This window comes from Branchiostoma lanceolatum, chromosome 3 (assembly GCF_035083965.1).
Source record: "Branchiostoma lanceolatum isolate klBraLanc5 chromosome 3, klBraLanc5.hap2, whole genome shotgun sequence".
NCBI classification, from domain to species: Eukaryota; Metazoa; Chordata; class Leptocardii; order Amphioxiformes; family Branchiostomatidae; genus Branchiostoma; species Branchiostoma lanceolatum.
This window is the reverse complement of record NC_089724.1, coordinates 8,413,395-8,441,208: the sequence shown is the minus strand read 5'-3', so window position 1 is coordinate 8,441,208 and position 27,814 is coordinate 8,413,395. Positions and strand designations below refer to the sequence as shown.

Here is a 27,814-nt window from a genome sequence, read left to right as displayed (position 1 = left end):
AATGGGACAACTGTTGCATTGATGTGGGAAATTACAGTCACCAAAAGGTGCCATTTATTCTGTAAAAGTAATAAAGTCAGTTTCAAGGTTTGTTTGCTCTAACAAATCTATAAACATATGTTATCATACCTGATGCAAAACACATAATAGAATGAAATCTGATATATCGTTCGTGTCAGTTCGTTTTCTTTAATTTCTGTCACTGAAAAGGTAGTCGCCAAGCAAACCCAACGGTTGCAAAGACCGTATCCAACTGGCAGAAATAATTTTTTTTTGCAACAACAAGCTTCCTCTGCCAGTTGGATACGGTCTTCTAACAATCATAAGATCTGCTTGGAGATTATGAAAAGGTATTCTAAAGTTATGCTTATAATTCATAATATGTTAATCATGTTGCACCAAGTATAGTGACTGAACATTCTTTTATATTGTTTTTTTGCGTTTTAGTAATTTCATATTGTTTTTTAATTCAGTAGCAACACTGTGGTTTCCAATAACTTGCTTAGCAGGGCTTCCTTTGCAAATACGTCGCGCGTCAGTGTGAGTGCTAGGGGGAAATGGTCAAAAACGTGCAAAGTCTTTTGGTCGCCAACTAGTTTCCCCCTAGTGATAGGGGCTTTAGCAATGGTCTCACTACCTTAATGGTGTCTGTTCAGAAAATAGAACTGTTCAACTCCAGTAATAAGAGCATACTTCCTCCATTTACGAATCATTCAAACATCTAAACCTTCTTTTATATATATTGTATAGTATAGATTTCGCAAATCATTCCACGAACGCGCACAATATTGTACACACAGAATTCATAAAAATATTCTCACAAAATTATCATATAGACCAGTTAGGTTGATGAATTGTCGGTGGGTGTACTACACGAAACACAATACCTATAGAAAATAGATAGCTCCACAATACCATCACCAACACAGCCTGCATAGCTTTCGAAGAGGTATTAAGTTCCGGAATAATGTTTAAATGTCTATACCGCCTTTTTGATACACTACAAGTAGGTGCTGATAAAGCTAACTGTTAAAAAATTCTGTCACACAAATATATGAAATAGTTATCAATGTTGCCTTGTGTAATATCTAGACATTTTATTATGTGCACAATGGATAAAACAGGTGGTAGGTCAGACATGAAGTTCTAAAACTAAGCTATACAAGGCATTAATATGTCAAAAGCTCGTTAACTATTTCTTGTATATTCAAACTCTGCATTGATATTTGATGATATTTAAAGTTAAGATAGCTTTTTTTACTCAATATCGTTTTATAAGAGCATACATGCATGTATGTGTTACATGGATTAATTCTACTATGGATGTACTATAGATACACCGCATATATTCATCTGAGTAAGAAACAGATTTCTAATGACTATTATCATATTACCAGCGTTCATTAATCAGCCATATTGCGTATATACCATCCTTATCATGCTAACATTGTTCAGCTTATTTTCAACATTGTTAATCTGTATACTCATCTTCGTGCGTCTGTCCTGTGCAAAATTAACCTAAGAATGACGCAAACATTGTGAGCCTTTGGTATCGACTAAGAAAACAGTAACAGGAAATAAGTTGCAGTAGTCTTTTAGTCAAATATGAAACAAGCTGGCTTGCTTTCACAAATGTACTTTGATTTTGTGTGCAATGTAACTATAGACCACTCTGTAACTTGTAACACGTTTTGCAATGGTGAACCCGGAAGGCTTCAGACAACCTCTTTTAGACCGAGCTTCTCCATGGCGATCAGTCTCAACTTCTTCCGGTCAACCTATTTCAGATGAAACGAACAGACTGGTCTCATTCAATATACATTTTACAAAATACTCATTTGTTGCTTTGATAAAATGTCAAAGGAATTAAAGTACCATCCTATGCATTGCCTTTGATTAGTCAATAATTTCTAAGGCACAAAAGCGAAGATGCACAGAACCTTCAAACGATGGTATATACACTTGTTGAATGAATGACAACCTACCTTGCGTCGTGTCAATGTCATCGGGAACTCGTCCATGAAGAGGAAATAGCCAGGCTTTTCTCTGGGAACCATCTACAGAGGATATAATATCTATCTGACTGGCGCATGTCGCATAGAATGCAGTTTTACGTAAACATATACTTGGCAGTACAGCATAGTTTCCTGAGGTGCAGAACCTTTTTCTCTCTAAAAAGTTTGAGGAGTGGTGACGGCCTGATGAAGGGAGCAGAGCAGCTGAACATAACATGTATCAAAGAAGCAAGAAAACTGTTAAATTGATTTACTTATCTCATAAAACTATTTACAGATGAAAAATATTTATGATTACTGGACCAGTGTAGATGCGCACACAGCAGGAGGTTTAAACATTAACGTAGTTATCACGACCGTCATCATTCGATATGGGACTGTTCCGTCGTCATTCGATGGAGGACTGTTTAATGTTAGAGAAATGCATTGTGGAGATCTTTTGTCCTGCTATATAGTGAAAGAACGGTGCTGTTTAAGAATCATAGCTGAGAGTTATTTCTCCTCACCTCGATCTCTGCACAGAACTTCATCATCTCCTGGGAGTCCGCAGTTTGTCCCTTCTTCAGGCTGAAACAGATCCAAGGGTTACTATAGGAACAGTCTTAGCAACGGCCAATTTTCTTGTACATTATGGCAATTGTACTATCATAAGTGTGAAAATGGGGGGGGGACCTTTATATAGACAAGGGACATGTCTGTGTAAGACAAACTACAGTCAAACCTATACATGTCACCACATTTACATAAAAACCACCTGGCCAATGTGACCAATTTTTGGCGGTCCCTTAGTAGACACAAGCATTAAGAACCCTAACCACCTGGCCACATCTAACTTCACCCTCAGGCAGACCAGATTTTATGTGTGGTCCTCTTTGTCATGGTTGACTGCATAGCAGTCTGGGAGCTATGGGTCGCCTGCTGATTCAGGGGGGGGGGGATGAGTGGAATGCTTTAATGAAACTAAGCAAGCCATATAGTTATGTATTCGTATTTCAGTACATGCTTCATAGAATAAAGCAAAAGGTCTGTGAACACTGTAAGGTTTGGAAGAGATGAAAAGAAAAGCGGGTGTCAGCTCTCGGCTGCACGGCCACAATCGCCGTAGGCCGTCTTACGAGGTTGATGTCTTAGAATTTCAAAGCAGGCTACGACCGAATAACATCAGATAAAGATCTAACACAGCCTTTCCTTTTCAGTTAATATCTTCATTTCGTACGAAACATCTACGAGTATCCCAAGAATGCCTTGCGATCGAACGACGACTGTACGCCGAATGTGTCCGAACGAAGTTCATTTACATAACGCATGCGCAGATCTCCTCCACACTGGCTGGATCAGGCACGCCAACAACCTGGTGGAAGAAAAGGAATCTGTCATACACTCGGACATGTTGACAAATACATTAGGACAGAGAACACTGTTTCAGTTTTTATCGTGAGGTCTATGGCCTTTAGGCAAAGTGTGTCTGGAAGGTATATACTAAGTTTCTTTCCCTCTTGATTAAAAAAAAAAACACTTATGGTTCCCTTCCTCTCATTATCAAGCTGAAGCACTGCTTCAAAAGCGTATAAATGTGCATCAATTCACCGCACCATAGTCATATTGCAAATGACTTTCATACATAAATGAAAGGTTATATTTACCCTGACATCTTGCACCTTGGGATGTTTCGACAAAGGCAACTCAACGATAGTCGGGTGCATGTTAAAGGAATTCCTGATGATTACATCCTGGAGATTTATAGGAAATGTGGTGTTTAAAAATTCTTTAAAAAATTGATAATCGACAAGCATTGATGTGCGTGTCTGTGTGTGCGTGTGTATGTATGTGTGTGTGTGAATATGAGTGTGTGTGTGTATGTTTGTTTGTGTGTGTGTGTGTGTGTGTGTGTGTGTGTGTGTGTGTGTGTGTGTGTGTGTGTGTATGTGCATTGAGAAGAACGTGTCCATGTTTACGGTTTATACCATCATCTTCTCAAGAGTATCACGTAGTCTATTCATCTACATATTTAGTTACTTATCTATTCAATGGATAGACATTCAAGGTGAATATCACCTTTTCAAGATGTCAACCCGGACCAGACTTAAGGTTTGATCTACTCACACCAGGAAGGACCCCTACTCTTTTCTAAGCGTGTGGTAGTTTTTTTGCGCGCTACAGATGTGACTGTCCTCAAACGCGGGACCTCCATCTAACGTCCTGTCCGACGGACGTCCCTAACCGTAGCTAGATACTAAATTTCACCAAAATGAAGTCGTCTTAAGTGTCTTTCCTAAGGGCACAACGTCGGCGGGACAAATACAAACACACACACACACACACACACGGATAAAGACACACACACACACACACACATGTTCATCGATGGTAAAACACAACGATGGACAGGATAAGTAGTCAATAACAAGTAATATACAGCTGAAAACTTTATCTCACCGAAATTCTGCCCACAAGCTTCAGGACACCTTCTTTATCAAGAACACCAATATCACTGCATGTGCAGAAAAAGAAAAGATAAAACATGAGTTCTGCTAAACCACTACACTAAGTATTCTAATTACAAGTTTATAAAAGAGAAATCCAGTCCTTTATGAAGTTTTTAAAACCTTTGCTGCAGACTATTTAGGTGAAAGGCCGTTCCCGTCAGAAGAATGCGGATTCAAAAGTTGAATGTTGCAAAAGGGTTAGGAGTAAAATTTGCTATAGTATAATAAAATGATGAATAAACTCATTATTCAAAACAAAAATGTAGTTTTGCATCTGGTATGAGCGCAATCACACAACCGATAAAGTAAACCGTAAAGTACCCGCGGTGTATCAGTGCTTTTTTTCTACATTATCGCATTTCTAACGCACTGTACATACCCTGTTTTGTACCATCCGTCAGTTGTCATCGCCTTTGATGTTTTCTCCTCGTCTCCACGATACCGGTTAAACAAAGAGTACGCCCTCACATACACCTCCCCCTCATTGCCTAATGGTACAACCTGGCAGTCTTTGTCGACAATCTTCATCTAGTATAAGTGAAGAAAGAAATAAAGCTGTTGAAATGATCATGGCTATCGAAGCCAGGAAATTGTAACAAAGACAGGGTATACTTTGCCGTGCACATGTGTGCACTGAAACTCAGTATAACATAAATATGTTTCATGCATCAATTTTCTAATGTCTTTCAAGAAAAGGGGAACTTACCATCGTACGCAGCATTCAACATATCCTCTTTACGTAGGGGTAAATGTGAAACTCCCATTGTTCACGTTACTAAAGTATCCTTCTATCAGTGACTTTTTTAAAGGTAGCAATCACGTACCTCCAAATTGTCGATGTCAACTGTACATTGTTCCCATTGTTCAATTTTGGAGATTCATCAATTTAGCTCAAAAAGTCCAAATTCCCTTGCGCCTATTCCGTTACTGTTCACATTTTGGGGTATAAAAATCCCAAGGTACATGAAACAATGCTTGACAGAAATCCAAAGGTGACAAAGCAATAGCTTTCCATACCTCAGCATGCTGTAACAGCTTTCCCACCGTGAACCCCTTCCCTTCTGCAACCATGTGCTCAGCTGCCGTTGATGCCACAAACATGAACTCTGTCCCACCATAGCCAACCTTTAGGGCGGTTCAATGGACATAACACGTTAAAACTCTCTCCATCTTTACCGTTAGAAAATAAAGGTCGTTTATGATAAGACTACAGACCAGCCAGCAATGTACAAAGGTATATAGTGATTGCTTTAGAGGACGTCTAGAAACCATATCAGAAAGCATATCTATATCCTCAAGCGTACACAAACAAGGTTTATTGAATATCATCAAAGTTAGCTAAAGGTTTATATGTTTTTATGGTTTGTATGTAGTGAATCATTGATAGATGGTACATTAGTAAATAAGGAGACACTAACAAACATCTTTGCATTCGGCAGGACTTTGGCAGCATGATGAACTAGACTCTTCGGCGTGACGTTTCCTGTGACAAGCACTGCAAAATATAATTTTCGAAATGCCAAATAAACATGAATATATCATTAGAAGTGGAAGGTTGGTGATTACAAGGTGTCTGTCTCCTTGAAAACAGCCCCTTAGCAGATCGGGAAATGCCATTACATTTCACTTATGCTGATACCTAAACGTTTAAACAATAGAAAATGTGAGAGTTTTGGTATCGCTGCATTGTCGCGTCACGTTCTGTGCTTTGTCACGTTCTGTGCCCAGGCACGGTTTGTGACAGTGTCCGTGTGTCACAAATCGTGCCTGGGACAAAAGCTCGGTTTGTGACACTCGGACACCGTCACGAATCGTGCCCAACCGAGCACAGTTCGTGACACACAGGGGGTCTTATCCCATACTGTGCTTTGGGGCGGAGCTTAGTGTTTTGAGGGGGAGAAGTCTGCCCAACGCGTTTTTTCCCTGCAGCCCGCCATCTTTGTTTTTTATCGGGGCGCTGGGATGAGAAAGAATCAGCGTAATTCTCGCTTATTGAAATACATTTCGCGCTTGTCTTGGGTGATTTGGACTTAGAGTTGATGTGGCACAAACAGACGGACGTCTTATCACGAATTTCTACAACAGAAATCCGTCCCGAACCGTGCCATTCACGACTGTGTCCTGAGGCACGGTTCGTGACAGTGCGCGAGTGTCACAAACCGTGCTTTTGCCCCAGCACTCGAGCACTCGAGCACTGTCACAAACTGTGCCCAGGCACGGATTGTGACAGTGACAGTTTGTGACACTCCGGCACTGTCACGAACCGTGCCTGGGCAAGTGGCCCGATCCTAGTCTAGACCTGGTTTCCCTGGATAGAATATATTTGGTCTTACAAATTGCTTTTTTTTAGCATCTGTTATAGACACTGTCTTTTTGTGCCACTTCAATTCTAAGTCTAAGTTATTCAAATATTTTACAGAGCGAGAATTACGCTGTTCCTCCTTACCTCAGCGCCCCCAAAAACAAAGATGACGGGGGGTGGTGAATTACTGCGGTAAACAAAAACACGCTGCCTTATATGGAAACGCGGGCATCACTGCCCCGTCAGTCACAGTGATTGACAGCACTTCCGGGCACAGTCTGTGACGGTCGGGCTGTGTCACGTTCTGTGCCTGGGAAAGCACAGAACGTGACGCGCATGGTTTGTGACGCGTCACCCATGCTACGTTTCTAGAATGCTGCCACAAACATCATATTTGCTGAGTATTATGTGCAGGAATTTTGTCATTCGTTTCACGTTATACAAAAATGACACGAAAATAAAGTAATTCATGGCAACAAATATACGAAAAAATCATTAAAAACACTTGGTGTGATGAACGACTATTCAATAAGAGCCTTCGGAGATCTCCATGGAATATTTTTATTATGCAAATGACCCCCAGATTTGCCTAATTTATGCTTTGTCAAGTACACCTTTAAAGACTTACATAGGTTACAATGTTAACAGTCCAATAATTTACCACAATCATGGCACTTTTGCATTAATTATGCAAATTAGGAACGTATCTCTGTCTAAGCTACCTACATGCTATAGTATCATTGAAAGCCGTTCCTTTGTTCAATCATTATTCTTGCAAGATTTTGACAAAAACGCCCCAGCAGTTCAAGAACAGATAGGGGGCCAAAACATACAGAACTTCTTCTAATAATATATGCACAAGCTAAATGCACAATATGCACAGCAAAAATTAAGAACATGGCACCTCCAGGTCAAAAGAAAAAAAAAAACGCATGTTCTGCTGCAGTACCGAGGTCACATACTAACTCAAAATCAACATTGACCTCCGTCTTCCCACATACATGTACCAAATGTCATCATCATTATTCCAGAGGTTCCAGAGTAATGCTTAGGCCGGGGTGTCGGCGAAAACGAAAAATAGAAAAATGCATATCAAGAAAATACACAACTTGTAGTTAGGAGTAATTTTTAACGTTTTTTGTCTTTAGTTGTCTTTTATATCATATTTATCGTTACCGCAAGCTGCCCGACCGGGCCCCGGATTGGAAATGTGACCTAAGCATTATGCTGACTACCAAAATTCGGAAACTCAAAGACACACACAGAAACACACTCACACACACACACACACACACACACACACACACACACACGCAAAACTATATCTCAAATTTTCATGCAGATAAAAAGGTTTTATGCATTACCTCGGTCAAGCGATGACAGGTCGTATTCACCGAAATGTGGGTCATGAAACAAGCCATGGCATTCTTTCAGATACAATACGCCGATCGCCTTGCACCTAAAGAAAGAAAGAAAAATCACCATCAACAGGAAAACTCATCGTGTGGTTATACTCGCTATACTGAGTGTGCAGATGAATAACGTGAGCATATGTCCGAAATTCATGCCTAATTGTCCCAGATTGCAGTTTCAAAGAAAGTAATAAAAAGACAATGAATGTGCAAGATGAATTTTTTTTTCCAAGAACTAGAGTTCCGCGACCAAATAACATTTATTCCTGTCATTAAGCACAATGAAATATGAATTGTTCTTATTAATACATTGAAAGAGATTTATGAAAGAGAAACATATTCAAACATTGCAAACTTCGAACATCGCAGAGCGATGTGTAAACTTCTCATCAGTGACCACTCCCTACACATAGAATCTGGTAGGCATAACCGTACCCCTCTGAATAATACATGATGCAAATTCTGTGACCATTTATATGTTGAAAATGAAACCCACTTTTTACTCGATTGTTGTTTATATAAAGATGAGCGCCAATCGCTGTTTAAGACAATAGAATTAGACAAGAAATGTGCAAAAAATGTCAAAGCAGGACAATTCTATATCCCTGATGTCACGTAAGAACGATCTCTCGTCAAAAAGAGAGAAGAAAGTACTAGGTGATCAACATTAGTTTAGCAATAGTCCACAGTTTGTCTGTTGTTAGTTTTTTCAATGTTAGAATGTAGCATCTTATCAATTCATATTTTGCTTTATGCTTCGTATAGACCACATGTGGTCATCTGTGCATTTAGCCCATTTGGGCAGGAATATTCAATAAAGACTATTATCATTAATCATGCGAATCAACATAATTTGCATAATTAACATGTCATTATGTTGGTCTTTAATAACAATATTACCTACAAGTCAAAAATCGCTGAAATCCATTCATCCCTTATACTGTTTGAAAGTCTGGAACTGAAGTACTCCTGCAGTCCCATAAAAACGCCCACAGTTTTGTCCTTTATTTCCGGTCAAAAACCATGACCGGAACATGATGTATGGAATCCGGACGTCCTGCTATAGTACTACCTAAAATTTTTGTTTCCTTTTTCCGACACCTGTCATCGTACATTGATCAGCATATCATAGAATAAAATACCAAATATCATAGAGATCCATCCAGGATCTCGAATCATACTGTCCAGACACACGCAGCTGGAAAAGGTAATAACAAAAAATATTTCGCACTGCTGCATACCTTTCCTCCTGAATCATTTGCATGATTTCAACAGCCGTGGGTGACATACTGGCAGGGACGACAAGTGTACACCCTGCAGTGAAGGGATAGATCACAGCGTACTGGAACGCGAGGTACGGGTAGAGCGCCATTCCCTGTCATCAGGACAGAAGAACAGAACCACTGATGGGAACATGTAGTCATTACAGCCTGATGTGTTAGATTCTGCAACTTTAAGAATAGAGCCTTATTTCCGTAATTTTCAACTGCGGCTGTTACTGACATTTTTTTGCCATCATGATTATGTCGATTTATTTCTTTATCTGTCCATCTTTGACTACGGACATTTAGTACATATCATTAAAAGCCCCCATAGCACATACATATGTTCTCATACATGTGCATGCATGTCTCAAGATATATTTGTGTTTTTTTTAATCAGTTATGTCTACCGTATATTGTTCAAAGAATGACCTAACTGCACGGAGGACTCCTTTTACGCTATATTGAATTTATAATGTGGTGTAAGTCTTAATGAATATGTATTTGTTTCTATGGTGTCTATCATAGATTTTAGATTATTTGTAATCCTAAACAAGGAGGTTGAAATCAGATTTTACCCTCCTTGGTTAAAAGGGGATGATGGATAGAGGATTAACTATAGAAGAAAATGAAGCGCTTATAATACCGACCATTTTGTCAGAACAGCACAGTATGTCTGCGAGTTGTTTTGATGAAGTTTGAATTAAATCAGTACTTTTTTGCGGATTTTGATCAAGTTACTGGCTTACCTCCTTCGGCAAACCGATAGCCTTGCCGATAAAACGCATGTTGTTATGAACGGCGAAAGTGCTCAGCTCAACACACTTCGGCTGGCCGGTACTCCCCTGTATTAGCAAAAAGATAAACGTACATAAGTGAAAAAAAATGAAATGAAATGAAATGTGACCAACATCCCTGAAGGGACCCCGGGTATAATCTCGGGCTGTTCGTGCAAATTCCCGACGGCCTCGCTACGGCGTGCATTTTTGGCCAAGCACACCGGGTCACCCTACTCTTCTCGTTAAGTGTGTTGGGTTCTATCACGTGCAGAGGTTTATAAGTCCAGAGAAGGCGGGTCGAATAATCTTCTCATCGCTACATCGCTTTGAGATCACTAGCGAAGAAAACAGGTAATGACATCGGTATGTTTTTAGTTAAACGGAAGACTGATCAGCTTTGTTATTTCGCTTCAAAGAAATTGAGCATGTTTGGATAGACTGAAAGAAAGTGCCATAGTCGTCAGCCATGACCGTCACTCACCGAAGTGAATCCCAACATAAAGATGTCGTGGCAGCTGAGCTGGTCCTGAAGAACCCTCACGTCATCCAAGCGCGCCTCGTCACTTCCCAGCCTCTGCACTTCTTCCATAGTGTAGGCACCACTTCTTTATTAGAACACATCGAGTAGATAATACCATTTGTGACAACTTAATTATCAAAAGCAATTAGTTGATAATCACGGACATGTTAATCAAATAGTTATACACTGTAGTACTTACCTTGTCGCCATGTCTTTAAGTACAACGATACTGGTCAACGTGGGGATCCTGCATGAAGAACAACAATAAGAGCATAAATCTTTTATATCACCATGTTCAAGACACGGAAGGATCATTCTGGTAATCATGAAAATGATTACGTTTTTCATTGAATCAATTGCCTGATGCTGCAACCAATCTTTTTTTTTCTTAAACTCTTTATCAAAACAGTGATTACGTCGTTTACTTGCAGTGATGCTGCAACCAACCTTACATTCTGAACTCACCCGTCAATCTGCAGCATTCCGGGATCCGCTGTTTTGATTTCCGGAAACAACGTGAACAGGAACGAAGTCTTCCTGTCAGTCGGGTTAGTTCCCGCATCATTGCCCAGGATAAGTACCTTCACACAGGCCTGAGAACAACCGAGTATCAGAAGAATCTTTTAAGTTAACCCTTAAGCTGCCAGATTTTTAGGCAAGTAAAAATAAAATAAAAGTTTAACCCCTGACCTTCACCACGAAACCCAAGAAACAGCCGGCGGTCCTAACTTCCCTGACTTCCGGGCTTCGAGCGCTACACGCACGCAAAGCTGTTTTCTTCTGGGAAATACCCTATCCCGGTTATAACCGGGCCCAGCACACATGGCATGTTTCTGACCCTGATAAAACCGGGAATGGCAGCTTAAGGGTTTTAAAGGAATTGTCCATCCGACAGATGTCTGCCTTTGTGTGCTCATTAGGCCACAGCAAGTAAATTTTATGGATGACATCAGGGCGCGCATTGATTTTCGCCTCATTTCAAAAATAAAAGCAATTTTTTTTTACCCTTCGGCAATGGTCAATGTACCGAAAATAGTGCAGACTACTGTCAGTTCTATCGCAAAAACGTTCTAGATGCCATAGAAAGGTATTTGCACATGTAAGAATGGTGAAAACTCCGTACAAATGCGTTGTACAATCATTGTGTATGCAAGCTGTAATGAGATTGCTCCTCGTCACCAACTTACAGGAAAACACAGTGCAGCCCTGATGCCAAACTTGTAATATAGTCTGTAATTGCTGTGCCAGTCAACAACGTGTAATCTGATGTGCTGTTCTTGAATTAAGTGAACTACTAAAAAATTCGATAACAGGGTAATGAAGTAAATAATGTAATGCGGTTTGAGTAGACCATTGTTTAGCTGTCTGTATGTTGAAGACAGAATGAAAAGACGTGTGATTTTTAAGGCACCACAATTCAGTCAGACAGCAATAGCGGAGAGCTAGAGAACTTCAGCTAAGGAAAAGTGAGCAGAGCCAGCAACATGTAGTCACCGTCAGTCTGCCTCATGACTCAGGAGACTCCCGTACCCTGAGTGTATGGAAACCTTGTCTCTGCCGTCTTGCTATACAGACCCGTATCTAAATCCATAATTTAATTATTTTAATGTTGACATCAATGTAAGCTATTGTTTTATTGAATACATGGATAATACCGTATTCTATCGCTTCAATTCTTCTTACATGCTTTATGGTACTCAAGTTTGAACATGTGGATGTCTTGTTTTTGCGCGCCTTGTTCTTTTTCGCCCTTGCGCACTAGATTTGGAGTCTGCAGAGGATCTCATCCGTAAAATTTACTTGCTGTGGCCTTACGTGTAGCTGTAGCAATCCGATGAACTAGAAAACCCTTCAGACCAGTTTATAGCAAGACCTCTGAAATTTAACGCAAATCTTAATTGGTGTGTAAACCGTTATTATCCCCTGCATCCAACACAAAGCCTGTTGCAATTTAATTTTGATACGCAGCCGCTGCCCTTCCTAATTTAGAGTCTGCATTTTTGTTCCTTCATGTTGTGTCCAGAGCCTGATTAAATCGGGCGTTTACAGTCACGAATAGCGCAGTTTGCATTGATCAGATTGTGTCCATATCAAAATTAAGAAAGAACTACTTCTTTGCTTTACGTTATCACAAATCTGTCTTTTCTTCTTTGACATCACAGTGAATCAAAAAATATCAAACGAGGCACAAAATTGATGTCTCCTTTCTGACCGTTGATTGTTGATTGGATTACCTTAGTCAGGAAGTACTTCGTAGCCTCCACGTTCCGCCCGATACGCTCTGCCCGTAGTGGCAACTGCAAAAGGCAGAAATGCACGTATATACGGGTCTGTCTTCTACCGTAATACTCCGGATTACACCGGAATACCCATCAAGGAGGGTAAACGCTAGTGGAATACACTATGCTTTGATGAGTAAACATCACAGGTTGTTGTATTTTGGCATTAAATGATATATCTATGGCCCAGGGAACAAGAAATCACTAGGAATTACTAATGGCGATCGGCTTTGGCGCCCCCGCCAGTCGCCATGTTCGTTTTTGTTGCGGATTACAATGTTTGTTTAGCGGGTTCACAGTGAGAAATACACAAAAAGGAGATGAAGTGTCGGAAATACAGTATGCTTTGGTAAGTTAACATCGCAGGCTGCTATACTTAGGCAAAAGATAACCTACTCGTATACATGACCCTGGGATCAAGAAATCACTAGAAATTCAATGGCGATCGGCGAGAGTTCCGCTCTCTAAGATTTTTAAAAAAATTAGTACATCATCCCAACCTTTGCACATTGGTATGAAATTGGGTATTGCTGCATATGAAAATACATAATTCTGGTTCTAGAGAGATGTTTTCTTCTTTCAGAAATTCAGTGAATACTCTGAGGACCACACACAGGAGTTTACTGACCACAATCGCCCCCAACTTGGCCACAGCGAAGTACACGTAGATCCACTCCGGGCGGTGACCGAAGAGCCACGCTACTACATCCCCTCGTCCTGTACCTATGGCCTTCAGTCCTGCTGCCAATGTTGTTGCCTGAAGGGATAGGAAAATACAAGATCAGAATGAAGATGGCCTGTGGAGGTTATATTGTATACTGTCTGCTCATTGTTTCGTCATCGAGATAGCTGAAGAACGGCTGGATGGATTGGTTTCATACTTGGTGTCTTGGTAGTTTGGGACGGAAAATGCATATGATTTGATGTTCGGAGCCGTCAATTGCAATTTGGGAAATGCAAGGGCGTTTTTATCGAAATCTTTCAAAGAGGATAACTACAAAAAGGCAGTTTTCCATCATTTCGGGGGCATGCGGATAGCTTTGACGGAGCACATTTCAGTATAGGTCACGCAAATGGGACTTAATAATAATTGCATAATTAATGTTAAATATCTAAAATTCCAGTGTTCTTTAATATTTGGACGTCAATACATACATGTATAACGCCTTTCATTCATGCCAGGTGAAACGAAAATAGATACAAAGGAGCCGAATTTGCATAATTGTTGCGAAAATACCTTTTCTTGTATGTCTCTAAACGTGACCCTTGCACCCGTCTTCTTGAACACGTACGCCTCTCTGTCCGGCCATCTTGCCGCCGTGTCGTCCAGCAGCTGGCCAAAGGTCACATCAAGGAGGGGGTCGTCTGTAGCACCTCGCAGGTAACTCATGACGTAATTCTATCTGAGTGTAGGAAATATCTGCAGACAGTTACATTTTGCAGACCTGTATAAAGTGAATCTCTCCTCTATATGTGACAAAAGGAAAGAGAAAGTGACAGACGTTAGTTCTAAGATGTAAAATTATGATACTGTACGTTTGCTTCCAGAAGAGTTGACGGACTCTTAAATTTGACGCAACATGGGGCTCAGTATTTGACTTGTCAAGGAAGTAGTCTGACAGCCTGTAGCCTGGACACTTTTGGCAGCCGATCTCTGATATCTATCGCGCGCGAGAGATAATTAGGGGCCCTTGTGCTAACTGTGGTGTCGGGGCAAGTTGCTTCCCCGGCCGAAGGATTAGCAACTGTAGCGCGGTGGTCTGGTACCCAGGCAGGAAGGCAGGGTTCCACTCGGCGGCTAAAAAAATGCCTGGTGTTATCGTCTATCTATGAACATTACAGGTCATAACTACTACTGCTATTTATCAGGTATCCAAAATTGCAATTTTTAACAGACAGATCAGAACATGAACAGTCCGTCCCCAATGTCCACGTAGCACAGCTCTCTTTGCTCATACGTATAGAAGTTTGCCGCCAATCAAGTCGACCTTCCAAGCCAAGTACTGTGCCTGCAAGATTTCACCTTGGCCTATTTCTCTTTCTAGCACCACCTAGAGTGGGAGAGCAGACGGACCTATGTAGCGACTACTCACCAATTATATAACATAACTGTCTAGTCAAGTTCATTGTAAACATTTAAGCAAGAACATAAAAATGTCAACGTTTAACAGATGTTTTGATGATCAAGTGTTAACTTATCTCAAGTTCCATAGCAAAAACAGCCTTATCTCACCCAATTAATTCTAAACAAGGCTTACGTCTATTCTCTGTGACCTCAGTGATTAAAAAGCAACGGAATAATGTAAGTAGATCTACCTTTAGTGGTTTTCCCAGTATATTCACGAAACTCAGGAGGGACGAAGAAATGCGTCTAGTCCTATCGAGGGTTCGAGCTGCTCCTGTTTGTCCCACATTTAAGGACGAGGCCGTGACCTTTTACTGTGCCGACCTAACAAGTGGTCAAAGGAGGGGGCGGGACTACTAATCGGTCACTGACCCCTGCCTGGAAATAATTAAGGTTACGGCATCTGTAGCTACTCTCCAAGCAGAGGTTCAGCTCCGGTTAGTTTTTGACGTGTTTTAGGCGTTTTTGTCAGGCTTTATATTTTGTCCCGTTATCTTTATGTCGCCAATGCAAACTTGGCCAAACATGTCAAAAACCAGCCGGAGCCGAACCTCACTCTGCTTGTAGAGTAGTCTGTTGTCCCTGGTAGTTTGTTTGACAGGTCACAGAAGACTGAATTCGCGATAATTGATATTAATGAACAAGATAAGCCGCAATTCGTATAAAGTAGAGTGGATTCATTCCTCAAGCTAACCGACACCTTTCACACCGCAGTCGTCCCTCAGTTGGACTTCTTGAGCCACAAAGTTTCCGTTTAGAACTTTTATTCAGCCTATATATACAACGTAACGTGACCAGTTAACGTCCAATTTATTCAAAACGTATTTAATCTTAAAACCACGCGGACAGAGCCAAATGTTAAACCCATGGGCAGAAATATCAGCTCTACTAAAAAGAAAATGCATGGTCTGTAAGTTTTTCTCCGCCTTTTTAACGCCGTGCGAGCATGTATTTATACTGATGTATATGATGTAAAATTGTGCTAGTGTAACCCATTATTGTCCACCTCAGTCTTTTCCCTTTTGGCGCTATGCTTGAAGAACATAGACCATAAAAAATGCACAGTAACTATCCAAAGTGGTCTACAGACAAATGAAAGTAAAGTCATTATGTTTGACCCGCCGATTGCTTGACGCGATGGAAGAAAACAGTACTTGATCTGTGAATTTCAACGACATGCGCGGCACGTGACGTTCACGTGATAAACGCCTGGCTATTATGTTTTGCCGTGCAAAAATTAACCACCCGTCTGGAGGTCGTTAGGTTGTATCAAACCTTCCTTAAACTGGTAAGAGTTTCAAACCTCGAATCACCATGGATAGCTCTGAATATCAAAGAAAGGTTTAACGTCAGCTACTTTTAAAAGATACTAGCTATCGTGTAAGATAGAAAAACATAATGAAGTGCGTGGTGTCGAATTACATATGAAATACGCCATGCACGATCGACGATTCCGTGCAACTTGCTGTTACTGGTTCAGGAGTTTATTCTGTTATGTCGCCGGACGTAAACCTTTTTCATTGTTTTGTATAAAAGAGAGAGTTGGCTAAGGATCATACTAATGACGTTCTTTATTGCTCATGAGAACAGGCTTTTGCATAATACACCGTGACATGTGGACATGAGCCAAACCGGACGTAAATAGGTTCTGCACGTGAATAGGTCATGTTACGTTAGTACCACTCAGATTTAGTAAATAATTCCAAACACGCACAATATCGTACACAAATACAGCGGAATACAAAAATTCTCATACATGTACTACTGATCGTATAGATCCATTAGGCTAATGGATTGTCGATGGATGTACTACACGTTAACACCATGCAAAAATCACCAACAGGGCCTGCGTAACTGTAGAATAGATATTGAATCATGGACTTATTGTCTGTCACAAATATATGGAATAGTTATCAATGTTGCCTTGTGTAATATCTAGATATTTATATTATGTGTACAATGGATAAAACGGGTGGTAGTTTAGACACGAAGTTCTCAAGCCAAGCCATACAAGTCACAGATATGTAAAAAATCTCGTTAACTGTTTCTTGTATATTCAGAATCGTCTTGAGCTTTTGATAACAGTTAAAGTTAAGATAGCTTTGTTGCTCAATGACAATGTGTGTCAATTTGTTTTCTAAGAGCAGACATGTATGTCTTAACGTTACATGGATTAATTCTACTATGGACTATTATAAACCGCATAATCATATATCCATCTGAGTGGGAAAAAAATCGAATGCACTACTGTTATACTGTATTACGAATGCCAGCGTTAATTAAACCGCAGTACGTATATACTTTTTCTGCTTACATTATTCTTCTTATTTTCAACGTTATTAGTCTGTATATTCATCTTCTGTCCTGTTCCAAACTTACCTAAGAATGACCCAAGCATTGAGAGCCTTTTGTATGGACTAACAAAAATTGTAACAGGAAATTACAGGTTGAAGTAGTCTTTCATATATGTACAAGCTGACTTTTTTTCTTCACATAGGCCATGTTGATTTGATTACATGGGTGACATCCGCGCGCGCATCAATTTTTGTCCTTTTCCAAAACAAAGGTTAAAGGCCATACTGTAAATCATACAAAGCAGCTGCAAAGAAGAAAATATATGCTGTAAATTGCCAAAAAAAAGGTATTTCGGAAAAAGTTAAATCCAAAGTCAAAGAAGAAGATGTGAAAGAACAAAAATGAAGGAACTATTATTCGGTATAGCATACTCTTTGTTTTAAATTTTGTATAAGTATCCTTTGGCCTTCTTGGCCATGTAGATTTAATAATAAAGGAGGCTTTTATTTGCCAAAATATCTATTTTATTCGTACTCTCGCATCAGGTTGGGGGTTCCCAGTGGATGTCACCCACTAATTAAATCAACATGGCCATGTATATACTTTGATTTTGTGTGCAATGTTACTATAGACCGCTCTGTAACTTGTAACACGTTTTGCAATGGTGAACCCGGAAGGCTTCAGATCAGACCACCTCCTTCAGACCGAGCTTTTCCATGGCGATCAGTCTCAACTTCTTCCGGTCAACCTATTGCAGGTGGAACGAACAGAAAGATCTCATTCGACATTTCCAAAACACCGGTTAGTTGTTTATAGTTTTACTCCCATTTCACAAGAGAGGCGATCTCGCTGCGACCGCGCTGTGACCTAGAATTTGACAAAATTTTCAACGAATTTCACTGATAAAAAACGCGTTTTTTTTTAATTTACGCTTTGTGTATTTTGTTGTCTTTTTGGTCATATCATACTTTTACATTCTGCATGATTTTTCGATTCTGAAGCCAAGGATTACGCTAATACAATTTAGCTCGCAGCGAGATCGCAGTGAGATCGCAGTGAGATCGCCGTCAAGTGGTATGGGGGACTAAACGGAAAGGGCATATAAACTGGCATAGGGATTAAAGTATCGTCCTCCGAATTACATTTGATTAGTCAATAATCTGACTAGACTCTTTGGCGTGATGTTGCCTGTGACAAGCGCTACACAAACAAATACATGAATTAGTATCCAATGCCGACATGAGTATGATGATCATTTCCACTTGAAAAAAACTGCATTCTTCATATTACTGATGCTGATACTTGAAAGATAGAATCGGTCGATTTTTTGTGCCGATGCTTTAAAAAGTTTATCCCATGTTTCTAGAATGCTGCAGCAAACCTATATTTGCTGAAGATTATGCGCAGGAAGCTCGCCATCAGTAAACTTTAGGAAATATATCATAGGAAACTAATGTGCAATCAAGTAATAATGTAATACAGTACGACAAATATGTTAAAGATTAATGTCAAATGTTTGCCTACAACGAACGCCCATTCAAGAATCTTTCGTGTCAACTCATTACCTCGGTCAAGTGAAGACAGGTCGTATTCACCAAGACGTGGATCATGAAACAAGTCATGGCACTGTTTCAGATACAATACGCCGATCGCCTTGCATCTAGGTTTTGGAAGAAATAAAAACGACTATTACGAGGACACAGACAACTCGCAGGGCGGTAGTACTGGCTACACTACGCTCTATGCCATGATCCCAGTGCCTGACTACAGCTGATCCACAACGGCGTTTCAACCTCTAGAACTGGGAGAGAAGCTGCTGCCGAGGCCGAGAGAAGGGCCAGGAAAGCTCGCTAACTAAATGACTGACTGCACCTAGTAGACTCGCCCTACTCTAAGGGGTTGCTGTCAACACTATGGGTGGCCCCGTAAACTAAATAGGATGGTACCCAGGCTATAACAATGCATTTAAAACAGTAATCATAACGCAAATGACAACAAAATATGTCATATCACTACATACCTCTCTTCCTGAATTATTTCCATGATTTCAACAGCCGGCGCCGACATGCTGGCAGGGACGATAAGTGTACACCCTGCAGTGAAGGGGTAGATCACAGCGAAGCGGAACGAAAAGTACTGGTAGAGTGCTGTTCCCTGTCATCATGAAAGAACCATTAAATGGGACTTTAACAGTAGTCATTCAAGCCTGATGGCTTACATTCTGTAAACTCTTCATTTTCGATTGTTTTATATCCGGCTAATACTAGCATTGACAATTTTTGTAGTCAAACCATCTTGCTATATGTCCCTATCACTTTGTAAATCTATTTCTACTCTATATAGTCCACCTTCTTTTTTTGACTATATACGGATATTCACTACATATCATTTCCAACATATCATATGCACACTTTATACAAGCTTTATACTCCCTTTTATGTATTCCCATAGATAGCCAATATGGCTGAGCGGCTCGTGCTTATTTTACTGGCTTACCTCCTTCGGCATACCGATAGCCTTGCCGATAAAACGGATGTTGTTATGAAGAGCGTAGGTGCTTAGCTCAACACACTTCGGCTGGCCGGTACTTCCCTGTACAAATGAAGTAGAGATAAGGCATACCAGTTACCATTTTTTCGCATAGTCTGTGAGATCACAAGTGAGGAAAAATCCCTGATATCAGTTTGTTATTGAGTAAAATTCGATTGACTGATGGGCATCTGTTATTTAGATTCAAAAAAATTCGGCTAGTTAGGATTGACTTTAAGCATACTAGTATTAAATTTAGATTAATATTTTGTTAATTGTTTATTTCACGCTCCATGGGCCATATTAACAAACACATACACACAGGCAAACACATCAACAACAAAGATATTGATAAATATTTCCATGGTTGTATGCCAAAAAAGTGCTTTAGTGCTATGTGCCATCCGTAAATAGTTTCTTTTCTGCTATGTGCCATAGTCGGCATAGTGGGTACGTGTGGCATAACGACAGAGTGTTCGGCCCAGAACCCATCAGTCCCGGGTTCGAATCCCCTGACGCCACCGATGTGCCCTTGGGAAAGGCGCTTTACACGACTTTCTTACTCCACCCATGTATACAAGTGGGTATATTTTTCTGTGTAAGAGGCACTTTTAGAATAAGTTATGAAAAAAATTGCCACGTCGTCCTTGTCTGTCAACGTCCCAAAGTGAAGTAAAAAAAGAAGAGTCTACCTTGACAGTCTTATTTCTAACTTACCGAAGTGAATACCAACATAAACGTGTCGTGGCAGCTTAGCTGGGGTTGAAGCATCCTGACTTCAGCCAGAAGCATCTCGTCACTTCCCAGACTCTGCACTTCTTCCATAGTGTAGGCACCGATTCTTTATTTTAACATATCGTGCAGAAAATCGTACCATCAGGGACACCATATCAAAATCAATCTGGTCTTTGCCGGTCTAATTGTGACACAATACGCTGCCCGTCTTAAAAATAAATGCCCGTCAAAATTGTGTGAAATGTGCGACAAACATACACCACTGCTATTGAAATACTATCTCCTTCTATTCTTATTGTTCAGAGTACAGATCCACAGTGTATATACCAAGGAGACAATTCTTTTTAATCGTTTTAAACCAAAATCATTTATAAGCTACGGTGTTGCTTACAGACATACTGTCAGACGTAAAAGCAAACAATCAAATAGTTAAACAATGTAACGTTAGTACGTACTCACCCCGTCGCCCGGTCTTCAAGCACGACGATACTGGTCAACGTAGGAAGTCTGCATGGAGAACAGAAGTTAGACCAATTGGGCAGCATACATCTTTTATATCACATGACGTTCAAGGCACACAAAAATCATGGTGTTAATAATGATCCGGATTAAAGCGATTCATTTTTTTTTCATTGCACTGATGCTACAATCAGTCCTACATTCTGAATCCACCTTTCAATTTTCAGCTTTCCGGGATCCGCTGTTTTGATTTCCGGAAACAAAGTGAACAGGAACGGGGTCCTGCCGTCAGTCGGGTTTGTTCCCTCGTCATCACCCATGATGAGCACCTTCACACGGGTCTGAGAACAAGAGAGAGTCAGCGCAAAATTGTTTTTTGAATTCTCACTTAGGCCATGTTGATTTGATTACTAGTATGGATTACATCCTCTGGGAACCCCAAAACTGATATATTTGGCAAAAAAAGCATATTTTTTTCTCATTTTGAAGCTGCTTTGTATGATCTACACTATGGCTGAAAACCTTTTTATCTTTTTGGGAACGGACGAAAATTGCGCGCGGATGTCATCCATATAATCAAATCAACATGGCCTTATTGTGTAGATCTATATAAGGAAATTAATTGCTTCTTTGCTATACCTATCACATAATTATGTTTGTTCTTTCACATTGCAATGAATTGAATGATATCCAAATAGGGGCAAAATATGTTCTGTCTCATTTCTGGCCTGTAATTGTTATTACCTTATTCAGGAAGTACATCATAATATCCACGTTCCGCCCCACACGATCTTGCATCAGTGGCATCTGAAAAGGGTAGCAATACACGTAAAACCTATCCATTGTAATGCTTAGATAGCTACCAGAACTGTGCCCCAATCTTTGCACATTTATTTATTTAATATTTAAACATGTGTGGCCCATCAGCTGATTTCCAAGGGAGCCCAGAGACACATGAAATTAAACAAATGGAAAACACAGGAATATTCAACAATGTCCCAGAAAATTACTTAACTGATGAAGATTGATGAAAATTGAGAATGCTGTTAATGAAAATACATCATTTCAACTCTAAGGACAATATATGTGTTTTTTTTGCATTTCACATCTGAATATATAATGAAGATGAAAAGAGACAGAATAAAAATTGATACAATCATAAACCAAGATGTCACTTTTATTCTGGAATTCTAGCGGATGGACTCAACCAGAACAAAACCAGGCAACAATGGTACTGACCGCAATAGCTCCCAACTTGGCCACGGCAAAGTACAAGTAGATCCACTCCGGGCGGTGACCGAAGAGCCACGCTACTACATCCCCTCGTGCCGTGCCTATGGCCTTCAGTCCTGCCGCCAGTCTTGTTGCCTGACAGGACAGGAAATGACAACATCAAACTTAAAAATATTTCTATCAATTTTGTGGGACAAAAAAACACGGACTCAAATGACGACAGTAAAGGTTAAAAATAAGGAAGGAAAGAAATGCCGAAACACAGGTCACCACGAATGATCATGAATAAACATGCAACTTTCCAAGAACTTGTGATCTACATATTCTGGATCCTTACTTTTTCTTGTATGACAGTCGGCAAACGTGTATAATTAATGAAAAATGTCTATGATTCCATTTTTTTTTGCATTTTGGACATAAATACATATAGCACATGTAATAACAGGTGGTACACGAATATATACCAAGCATGCTAATAGGAGCCCAATTTACATAATTGTTGCGAAACTACCTTTAGTTGTATGTCGGCAAACGTGACCCTTGAGCCCGTCTTCTTGAACACGTACGCCTCTCTGTCCGGCCATCTTGCTGCCGTGTCATCCAGCAGCTGGCCAAAGGTCACATCAAGGAGGGGGTCGTCTGTAGCACCCCGCAGATAACTCATGACGTAATACTATCTGCGTGTAGGAAATTTGTAGTATATGTGAATTTCTTCACTTTTTTTTCTCAATCTCAGCTAGTATGTTTTAAAGAAGCATTCCACAGAAGCGGGTATTATAACCCATTAGATACTGAATTACGCCAAAAATAATTACTCAAGCAACTGGATAAGATTTTGAAACAGTCAGACGTTTCAGACAGTATCCACTGTCTTTCGTCAGTGACTAACGATAGGACTGAGAACACCAGGTTTTATACCAAAACTCTGAATAGATATGTTAATGAGGTAAAGACAATTTAGGATGTCTTGAAGTAGTCTTCAAAAAGAAGATTAATTCAAGACAAAGTTATGCCAATAGTTCAATTAGCTACTGTTGTTCTAGTACAGTAACTAAATGTTGCTTGTCCGGGGGTGGGGGGTGGTGGGCAATGCATTATCCCAGGTGCCTGAAAGTTGAACGCGTAGACCCCCTTTCCTGTTGAGGGCGGGGTTGTACATCCTCTCATATATTGCTTCTCTAATTCTGAATTGATACTGAATTGTTTTGTCAAATTTAGTGAGTTCAATGTTCTTACAAGTGTACCAAAATCTCTGTATCCTCAGAGGGTATAGTCTTTAAACTTTCTTGTACCTTTCTGGATGTATGATAGTCCCTCGACTGCTTTTGTTAAGCTTTAATCCCGTCTACCGTTAGCGAGAAATTGTGCTTGGCTATGCAAGTACATAGAAGCGGGTCCGTATGGGGGTACATAAATTTAGAAAATGATTATTGTAGAAAAGACAGCTGAGACAAATTAGCCAGAAGCCAGCTGCATTCATATCCCCGAAAATATAATCTATCAGAAAATGATACCTACTTCTTGAGTGCAATGCTTCTTTAAAAGTAGCTGATGCCAGACCTTTCTTTGGTGATACACCCGGACCATTCACCGCCCAACTAAGCTTGGCGGTAGCTTGGGAGCAGCCCGACTAGTTTTAGGCTGCAACTTGCCATCTTTTACGACGAACATTAGTCACAGCCAATTCACCACCAGTAAATCGTGGGTATGTTGGGAACTAGCCCAGTTGGAGAAGTAGTTGTTTGGGGTCAAACAAACCACGCCACAATCAACTTTGACTTGCTACAGAACCAGCTGTTCCCAATCAGTACCCAACAGTTTACATCTCACAACCCATCTGAACTCTTTCTCTGGTGACCTTAACCTTAGATGAACTTCGTATACGCAGTAGAATTGGGGTGGGGGGCAGACAATCATCTGTATACCCTACGCACAATTAAGTGAAATGAAACTGTCAAATTAAATGAAAGTTCTTTTCAAGATAAGAAAAAATAGAACAGTAACCACGTTTAAGATATGTTTTGAATGAGATTTCTATGTATTTAGATAAAGCCTTGTTAGCCTAGTATGTTAATATTCGTAACAAGAATAGACTTTTTGTCTCAATTAATTCTAAACACGGCCCTTAAGCTTACGTTTTGTCTTTGTGACATTAATGTTTAAAATAAACAACATAATAATTCATGTAGATCTACCTTTTGTGGTTTTCCAATAGATTTCCAAAGTAGGAAGGGACGGACAACGCGTCTCGTACTGGCGAGGTTGTGAGCTGCTTTACGTCTGTAATGTATACTTTAGTCCGTCCCCGACCTTTGCCCGTGCCGACAAAACAAGCGGTGATCAAAACCAATGAGGGGGCGGGTCCTAAACAGAGAGTGCTAGACCGCCACGGTGGCGCAGAGCATTCTCGGCCACCATTCTGAACGTGTCTGCTCTACTGGTCTTTAATACCTTCGCCAAGATGGTTGTTTTTCTGTGTGTGTGTATGTGTGAGTGAGTGAGTGAGTGAGTGAGTGAGTGAGTGAGTGAGTGAGTGAGTGAGTGAGTGGGCGAGTGAGTGAGTGAGTGAGTGTGTGAGTGAGTGAGTGAGTGAGTGTGTGTGTGAGTGAGTGAGTGAGTGAGTGAGTGAGTGAGTGTGTGAGTGAGTGAGTGAGTGAGTGGGTAAGTGTGTGTCTGTGTATGTGTGTGTGTGAGAGAGAGAGAGAGAGAGAGAGAGAGTCTGTCTGTCTGTTTGTGTGTGTGTGTGTGTGTGTGTGTGTGTGTGTGTGAACAGCATAAATTGAGAAGTCGTGATTGAATGAATCTTTATATGATATTTGATATAGGTTGGAAGGTGCTTGCCGAAAATGACGAAATGGTTAGTATATACATTATCACCGCCTAGAGACTTTCTAACTCACTGCAGCAGGACTATACCATTTTAATATCTCGTGTTCTGGACATGCTATGTGATGATTTTTTTTAGTGGTAGATAGCTCTTGGACGCATGAAGGAGAATATTTCAAGAATGGGTTGACACATTAAAGTCACATTTGGTCTGTAGATAGCAACGTGATGATTGCCTCAATTATATAAATCAGGACTTTTGCATAATTTATGACGAAATTCAATAAATCCTCCGTATTCCATGCATGATAGGACTTTCCCGTGTGACATATGACACACATGAAAAAGAAAGAAATATCAATAGATATCAGTCATGGAAATGAAGACCCATCAACTTCCCAGGTGAAAACATCTCACGTCACTCAGTAGCCTGCTATCGTCAAGTGTCAAAAATTTGAAAAAGATAGACCAGAAAAGATCCCCCCTCCCACTGCACGTAGTACAGTCCTTGCCTACATAAATTCAAAGTAACCGTATATGTGCATTGTTAAATGTTTGTACTTTGGACTCTCTCTAACACCACCGGAGCGAGATGTACTTCTGTATACCCTACTCACCATATGGAGAACAAAACTGTTCATTTAAAGATTACGAAGAACACAACAGTAATAAACCACGTGAAACAGATGTTTTGAACGAGATTAATTTTCATTGATGATAAAACCATCTTGACATATATCAATTTCCGTTACGTTACGTTAGGAAATCAACAAAAAAACTCGAAATTTTGTGTCGACCGAAGTCCTTGAACTTATGTTCAGAGTTTGTGACCTCAATGGTTAAAATGCAAAACATAACATGTAGGCATACCTTTGGTTGTGGTTATTCAAAGCACGGAGGGACGAAAAAAGGCGTCCAGACCTGGCGAGGGTGTGAGCTACTTCTGTAATGTGTGCGAGCTTTTGTCGATCTTAACTTTGACCTTCGAACTTGCCACGCAGAGTAAACAAGCGATGCGGAAAAAACCAAGGAGGGGGGTCTAATCCCTGCATTATTTATTCAGGAATCTTTAGGGTCACAGGCCCCTTCAGTTAGCCAAGTATCTGATTTCCAAGGGAGCCCTTACAAAATCATCAAGTTATGTTACTGCAGGGTTGTAAACGGTGTAACATGCCGCCCGGGCCGTTCGGAAACGGCACTGTGGTCTACTTAAGAAATACAAACCCGTGTTTATATCATTCACATCACCGTGTGAATAGTCCATGTATTTGAATCTTTCACTTTTGCCAGGGTTATGCTTTAAATGGGTCAAAAACGGTTGAAATTAGACATCTTGAAATTAGTACATTTTTGGCCCCCCTAATCTGCATAATTAAATAGGACAGTTTAAAAATCCGCTTTAATGCAAGATAAGTCATATGTACATGTGGCACCTACCACCTGTCAGTTGACAAACTTGGGGACATATTCTCCGTGTAGCAGGGCCTGCCCTCAGGGCCCTACAGCTAGTGGTCAAAACACAAAGGGATACTGTAAAGGCATATAAGTTCGTGTGTTTTTTATTTCGCGGCAGGGAAAAAATGGAGTGTTCGCGGTGGTTTTAAGTTCGCGTTCGAAACAGTAGTAGCGTTAGTCATAGGTGGGCAAAAACGTCCGCGGTAGTTTTAAGTTCGCGCTGAAAGTTCACCACGAAAACTGCAAACATAAAACCACCGCGAACATTTCTGCATTAGCTAGGACCTGTATACAACTTGTTCTTGGTATGTGGATAGCTTAAGGGATGCTTGATATAATGAAATAGTATTTATGCAAATCAGAATCTAACTTGTATAACAAGAGTTCGGAAACCTCATATCTCCATGAATTATTCTGTTTATGAACTTAAACATTAACATAATATATGCTTGGTCATGAACACCTTTATCTAACTTGCACATGTTGCAATATAGACAGTCGTATCATTTTCCACTTAGATGAATCATGACACTTTTGCATTAATTATGCAAATTAGAAAAAAATATTTGCATAATTGGTATCTGTTGATGCTCCACTGACCATAAATTACATATATTACATTTATTTGAGTCTTATAATGGCAAGCACTACAGATATAGATTTTCCTCATTATTTATGCAAATTAAGTCTCAATTAGCCTAATTTCCCTTTATTGTGTACATCTCTGTCTAAGCTGCCTTCCTACGCAATATCATGAAAATCCGTTGTTCCTCTGTTCAGTTATTCTCCTAAGAAGATTTTAATGATAACGCCCCTGCAGCTCCAGATTAAGCTGCCAGGGGGCCTAAACTGACACTCTTTTTTTATTACATCACAAGCTATCAGCCACCCAAAAATCAAGACCATAGCATGTCCAGATCAAAAGACACAAAAACGGAAGTTCTGCTGCAATACCAAGGTCACAAATTGACCTTGACTTTCGGCTTCACAACACCTGCCCACATACCAAATATCATCGCAATTCATCAAGAGTTTCTTGAGTTGTGCTGACTACAGTAGTGCGGAAACACAAACACACAGACACACACACACACACACACAC

At 40.2% G+C, this 27,814-nt stretch overlaps 2 protein-coding genes across 4 annotated transcripts; both read right to left on the bottom strand.

Moving 5' to 3' along the window:
• Positions 1-108: 108 nt before the first annotated feature.
• Positions 109-26,228, bottom strand: LOC136430018 (medium-chain acyl-CoA ligase ACSF2, mitochondrial-like). Of its 3 annotated transcripts, none has more exons than XM_066420242.1 (19): positions 24,627-24,727; positions 22,943-23,108; positions 22,438-22,566; positions 21,943-22,005; positions 21,412-21,539; positions 21,199-21,246; positions 20,722-20,845; positions 19,972-20,067; positions 19,496-19,629; positions 19,041-19,135; positions 5,920-5,996; positions 5,519-5,626; positions 4,881-5,029; positions 4,452-4,506; positions 3,659-3,745; positions 3,314-3,366; positions 2,522-2,582; positions 1,986-2,057; positions 151-1,778 (listed from the first exon to the last, which is right to left on the bottom strand). In XM_066420242.1, exons 2-19 carry the CDS (start codon positions 23,093-23,095, stop codon positions 1,716-1,718), a joined length of 1,695 nt encoding a protein of 564 aa, XP_066276339.1. In that variant the 5' UTR covers positions 23,096-23,108; positions 24,627-24,727; the 3' UTR covers positions 151-1,715. The 3 variants fall into 3 exon arrangements, with proteins under 3 accessions (XP_066276340.1, XP_066276339.1, XP_066276338.1); XM_066420241.1 differs by lacking the exon at positions 24,627-24,727 and adding an exon at positions 26,128-26,228 and having other exon boundaries at positions 154-1,778; XM_066420243.1 differs by lacking the exons at positions 19,041-19,135; positions 19,496-19,629; positions 19,972-20,067; ... (5 more) ...; positions 22,943-23,108; positions 24,627-24,727 and adding exons at positions 8,168-8,262; positions 9,457-9,590; positions 10,227-10,322; ... (1 more) ...; positions 10,976-11,023; positions 11,242-11,363 and having other exon boundaries at positions 109-1,778.
• Positions 12,446-14,550, bottom strand: LOC136429099 (uncharacterized). Its single transcript, XM_066418978.1, has 4 exons — positions 14,293-14,550; positions 13,684-13,812; positions 13,011-13,073; positions 12,446-12,547 (listed from the first exon to the last, which is right to left on the bottom strand). The coding sequence occupies exons 1-4, from the start codon at positions 14,443-14,445 to the stop codon at positions 12,446-12,448; spliced, it is 447 nt and encodes a 148-aa protein (XP_066275075.1). The 5' UTR covers positions 14,446-14,550.
• Positions 26,229-27,814: the final 1,586 nt, after the last annotated feature.

Bases quoted from the DNA above. Each gene is read 5' to 3' on its own strand.
- LOC136429099 (XM_066418978.1), bottom strand. From the start codon at position 14,445: ATGAGTTACCTGCGAGGTGCTACAGACGACCCCCTCCTTGATGTGACC. The intron at 13,813-14,292 runs GTATTTTCGCAA...CTATCCCTTCAG, and splicing joins TTAGAGACATACAAGAAAAG to GCAACAACATTGGCAGCAGG. The intron at 12,548-13,010 runs GTAATCCAATCA...GATCCTCTGCAG, and splicing joins CGAAGTACTTCCTGACTAAG to ACTCCAAATCTAGTGCGCAA.
- LOC136430018 (XM_066420241.1), bottom strand. From the start codon at position 23,095: ATGAGTTATCTGCGGGGTGCTACAGACGACCCCCTCCTTGATGTGACC. The intron at 21,540-21,942 runs GTAATAACAATT...TCTTGTTCTCAG, and splicing joins TGATGTACTTCCTGAATAAG to ACCCGTGTGAAGGTGCTCAT. The intron at 2,058-2,521 runs GTGAGGAGAAAT...TATCCTCTGTAG, and splicing joins AGTTCTGTGCAGAGATCGAG to ATGGTTCCCAGAGAAAAGCC.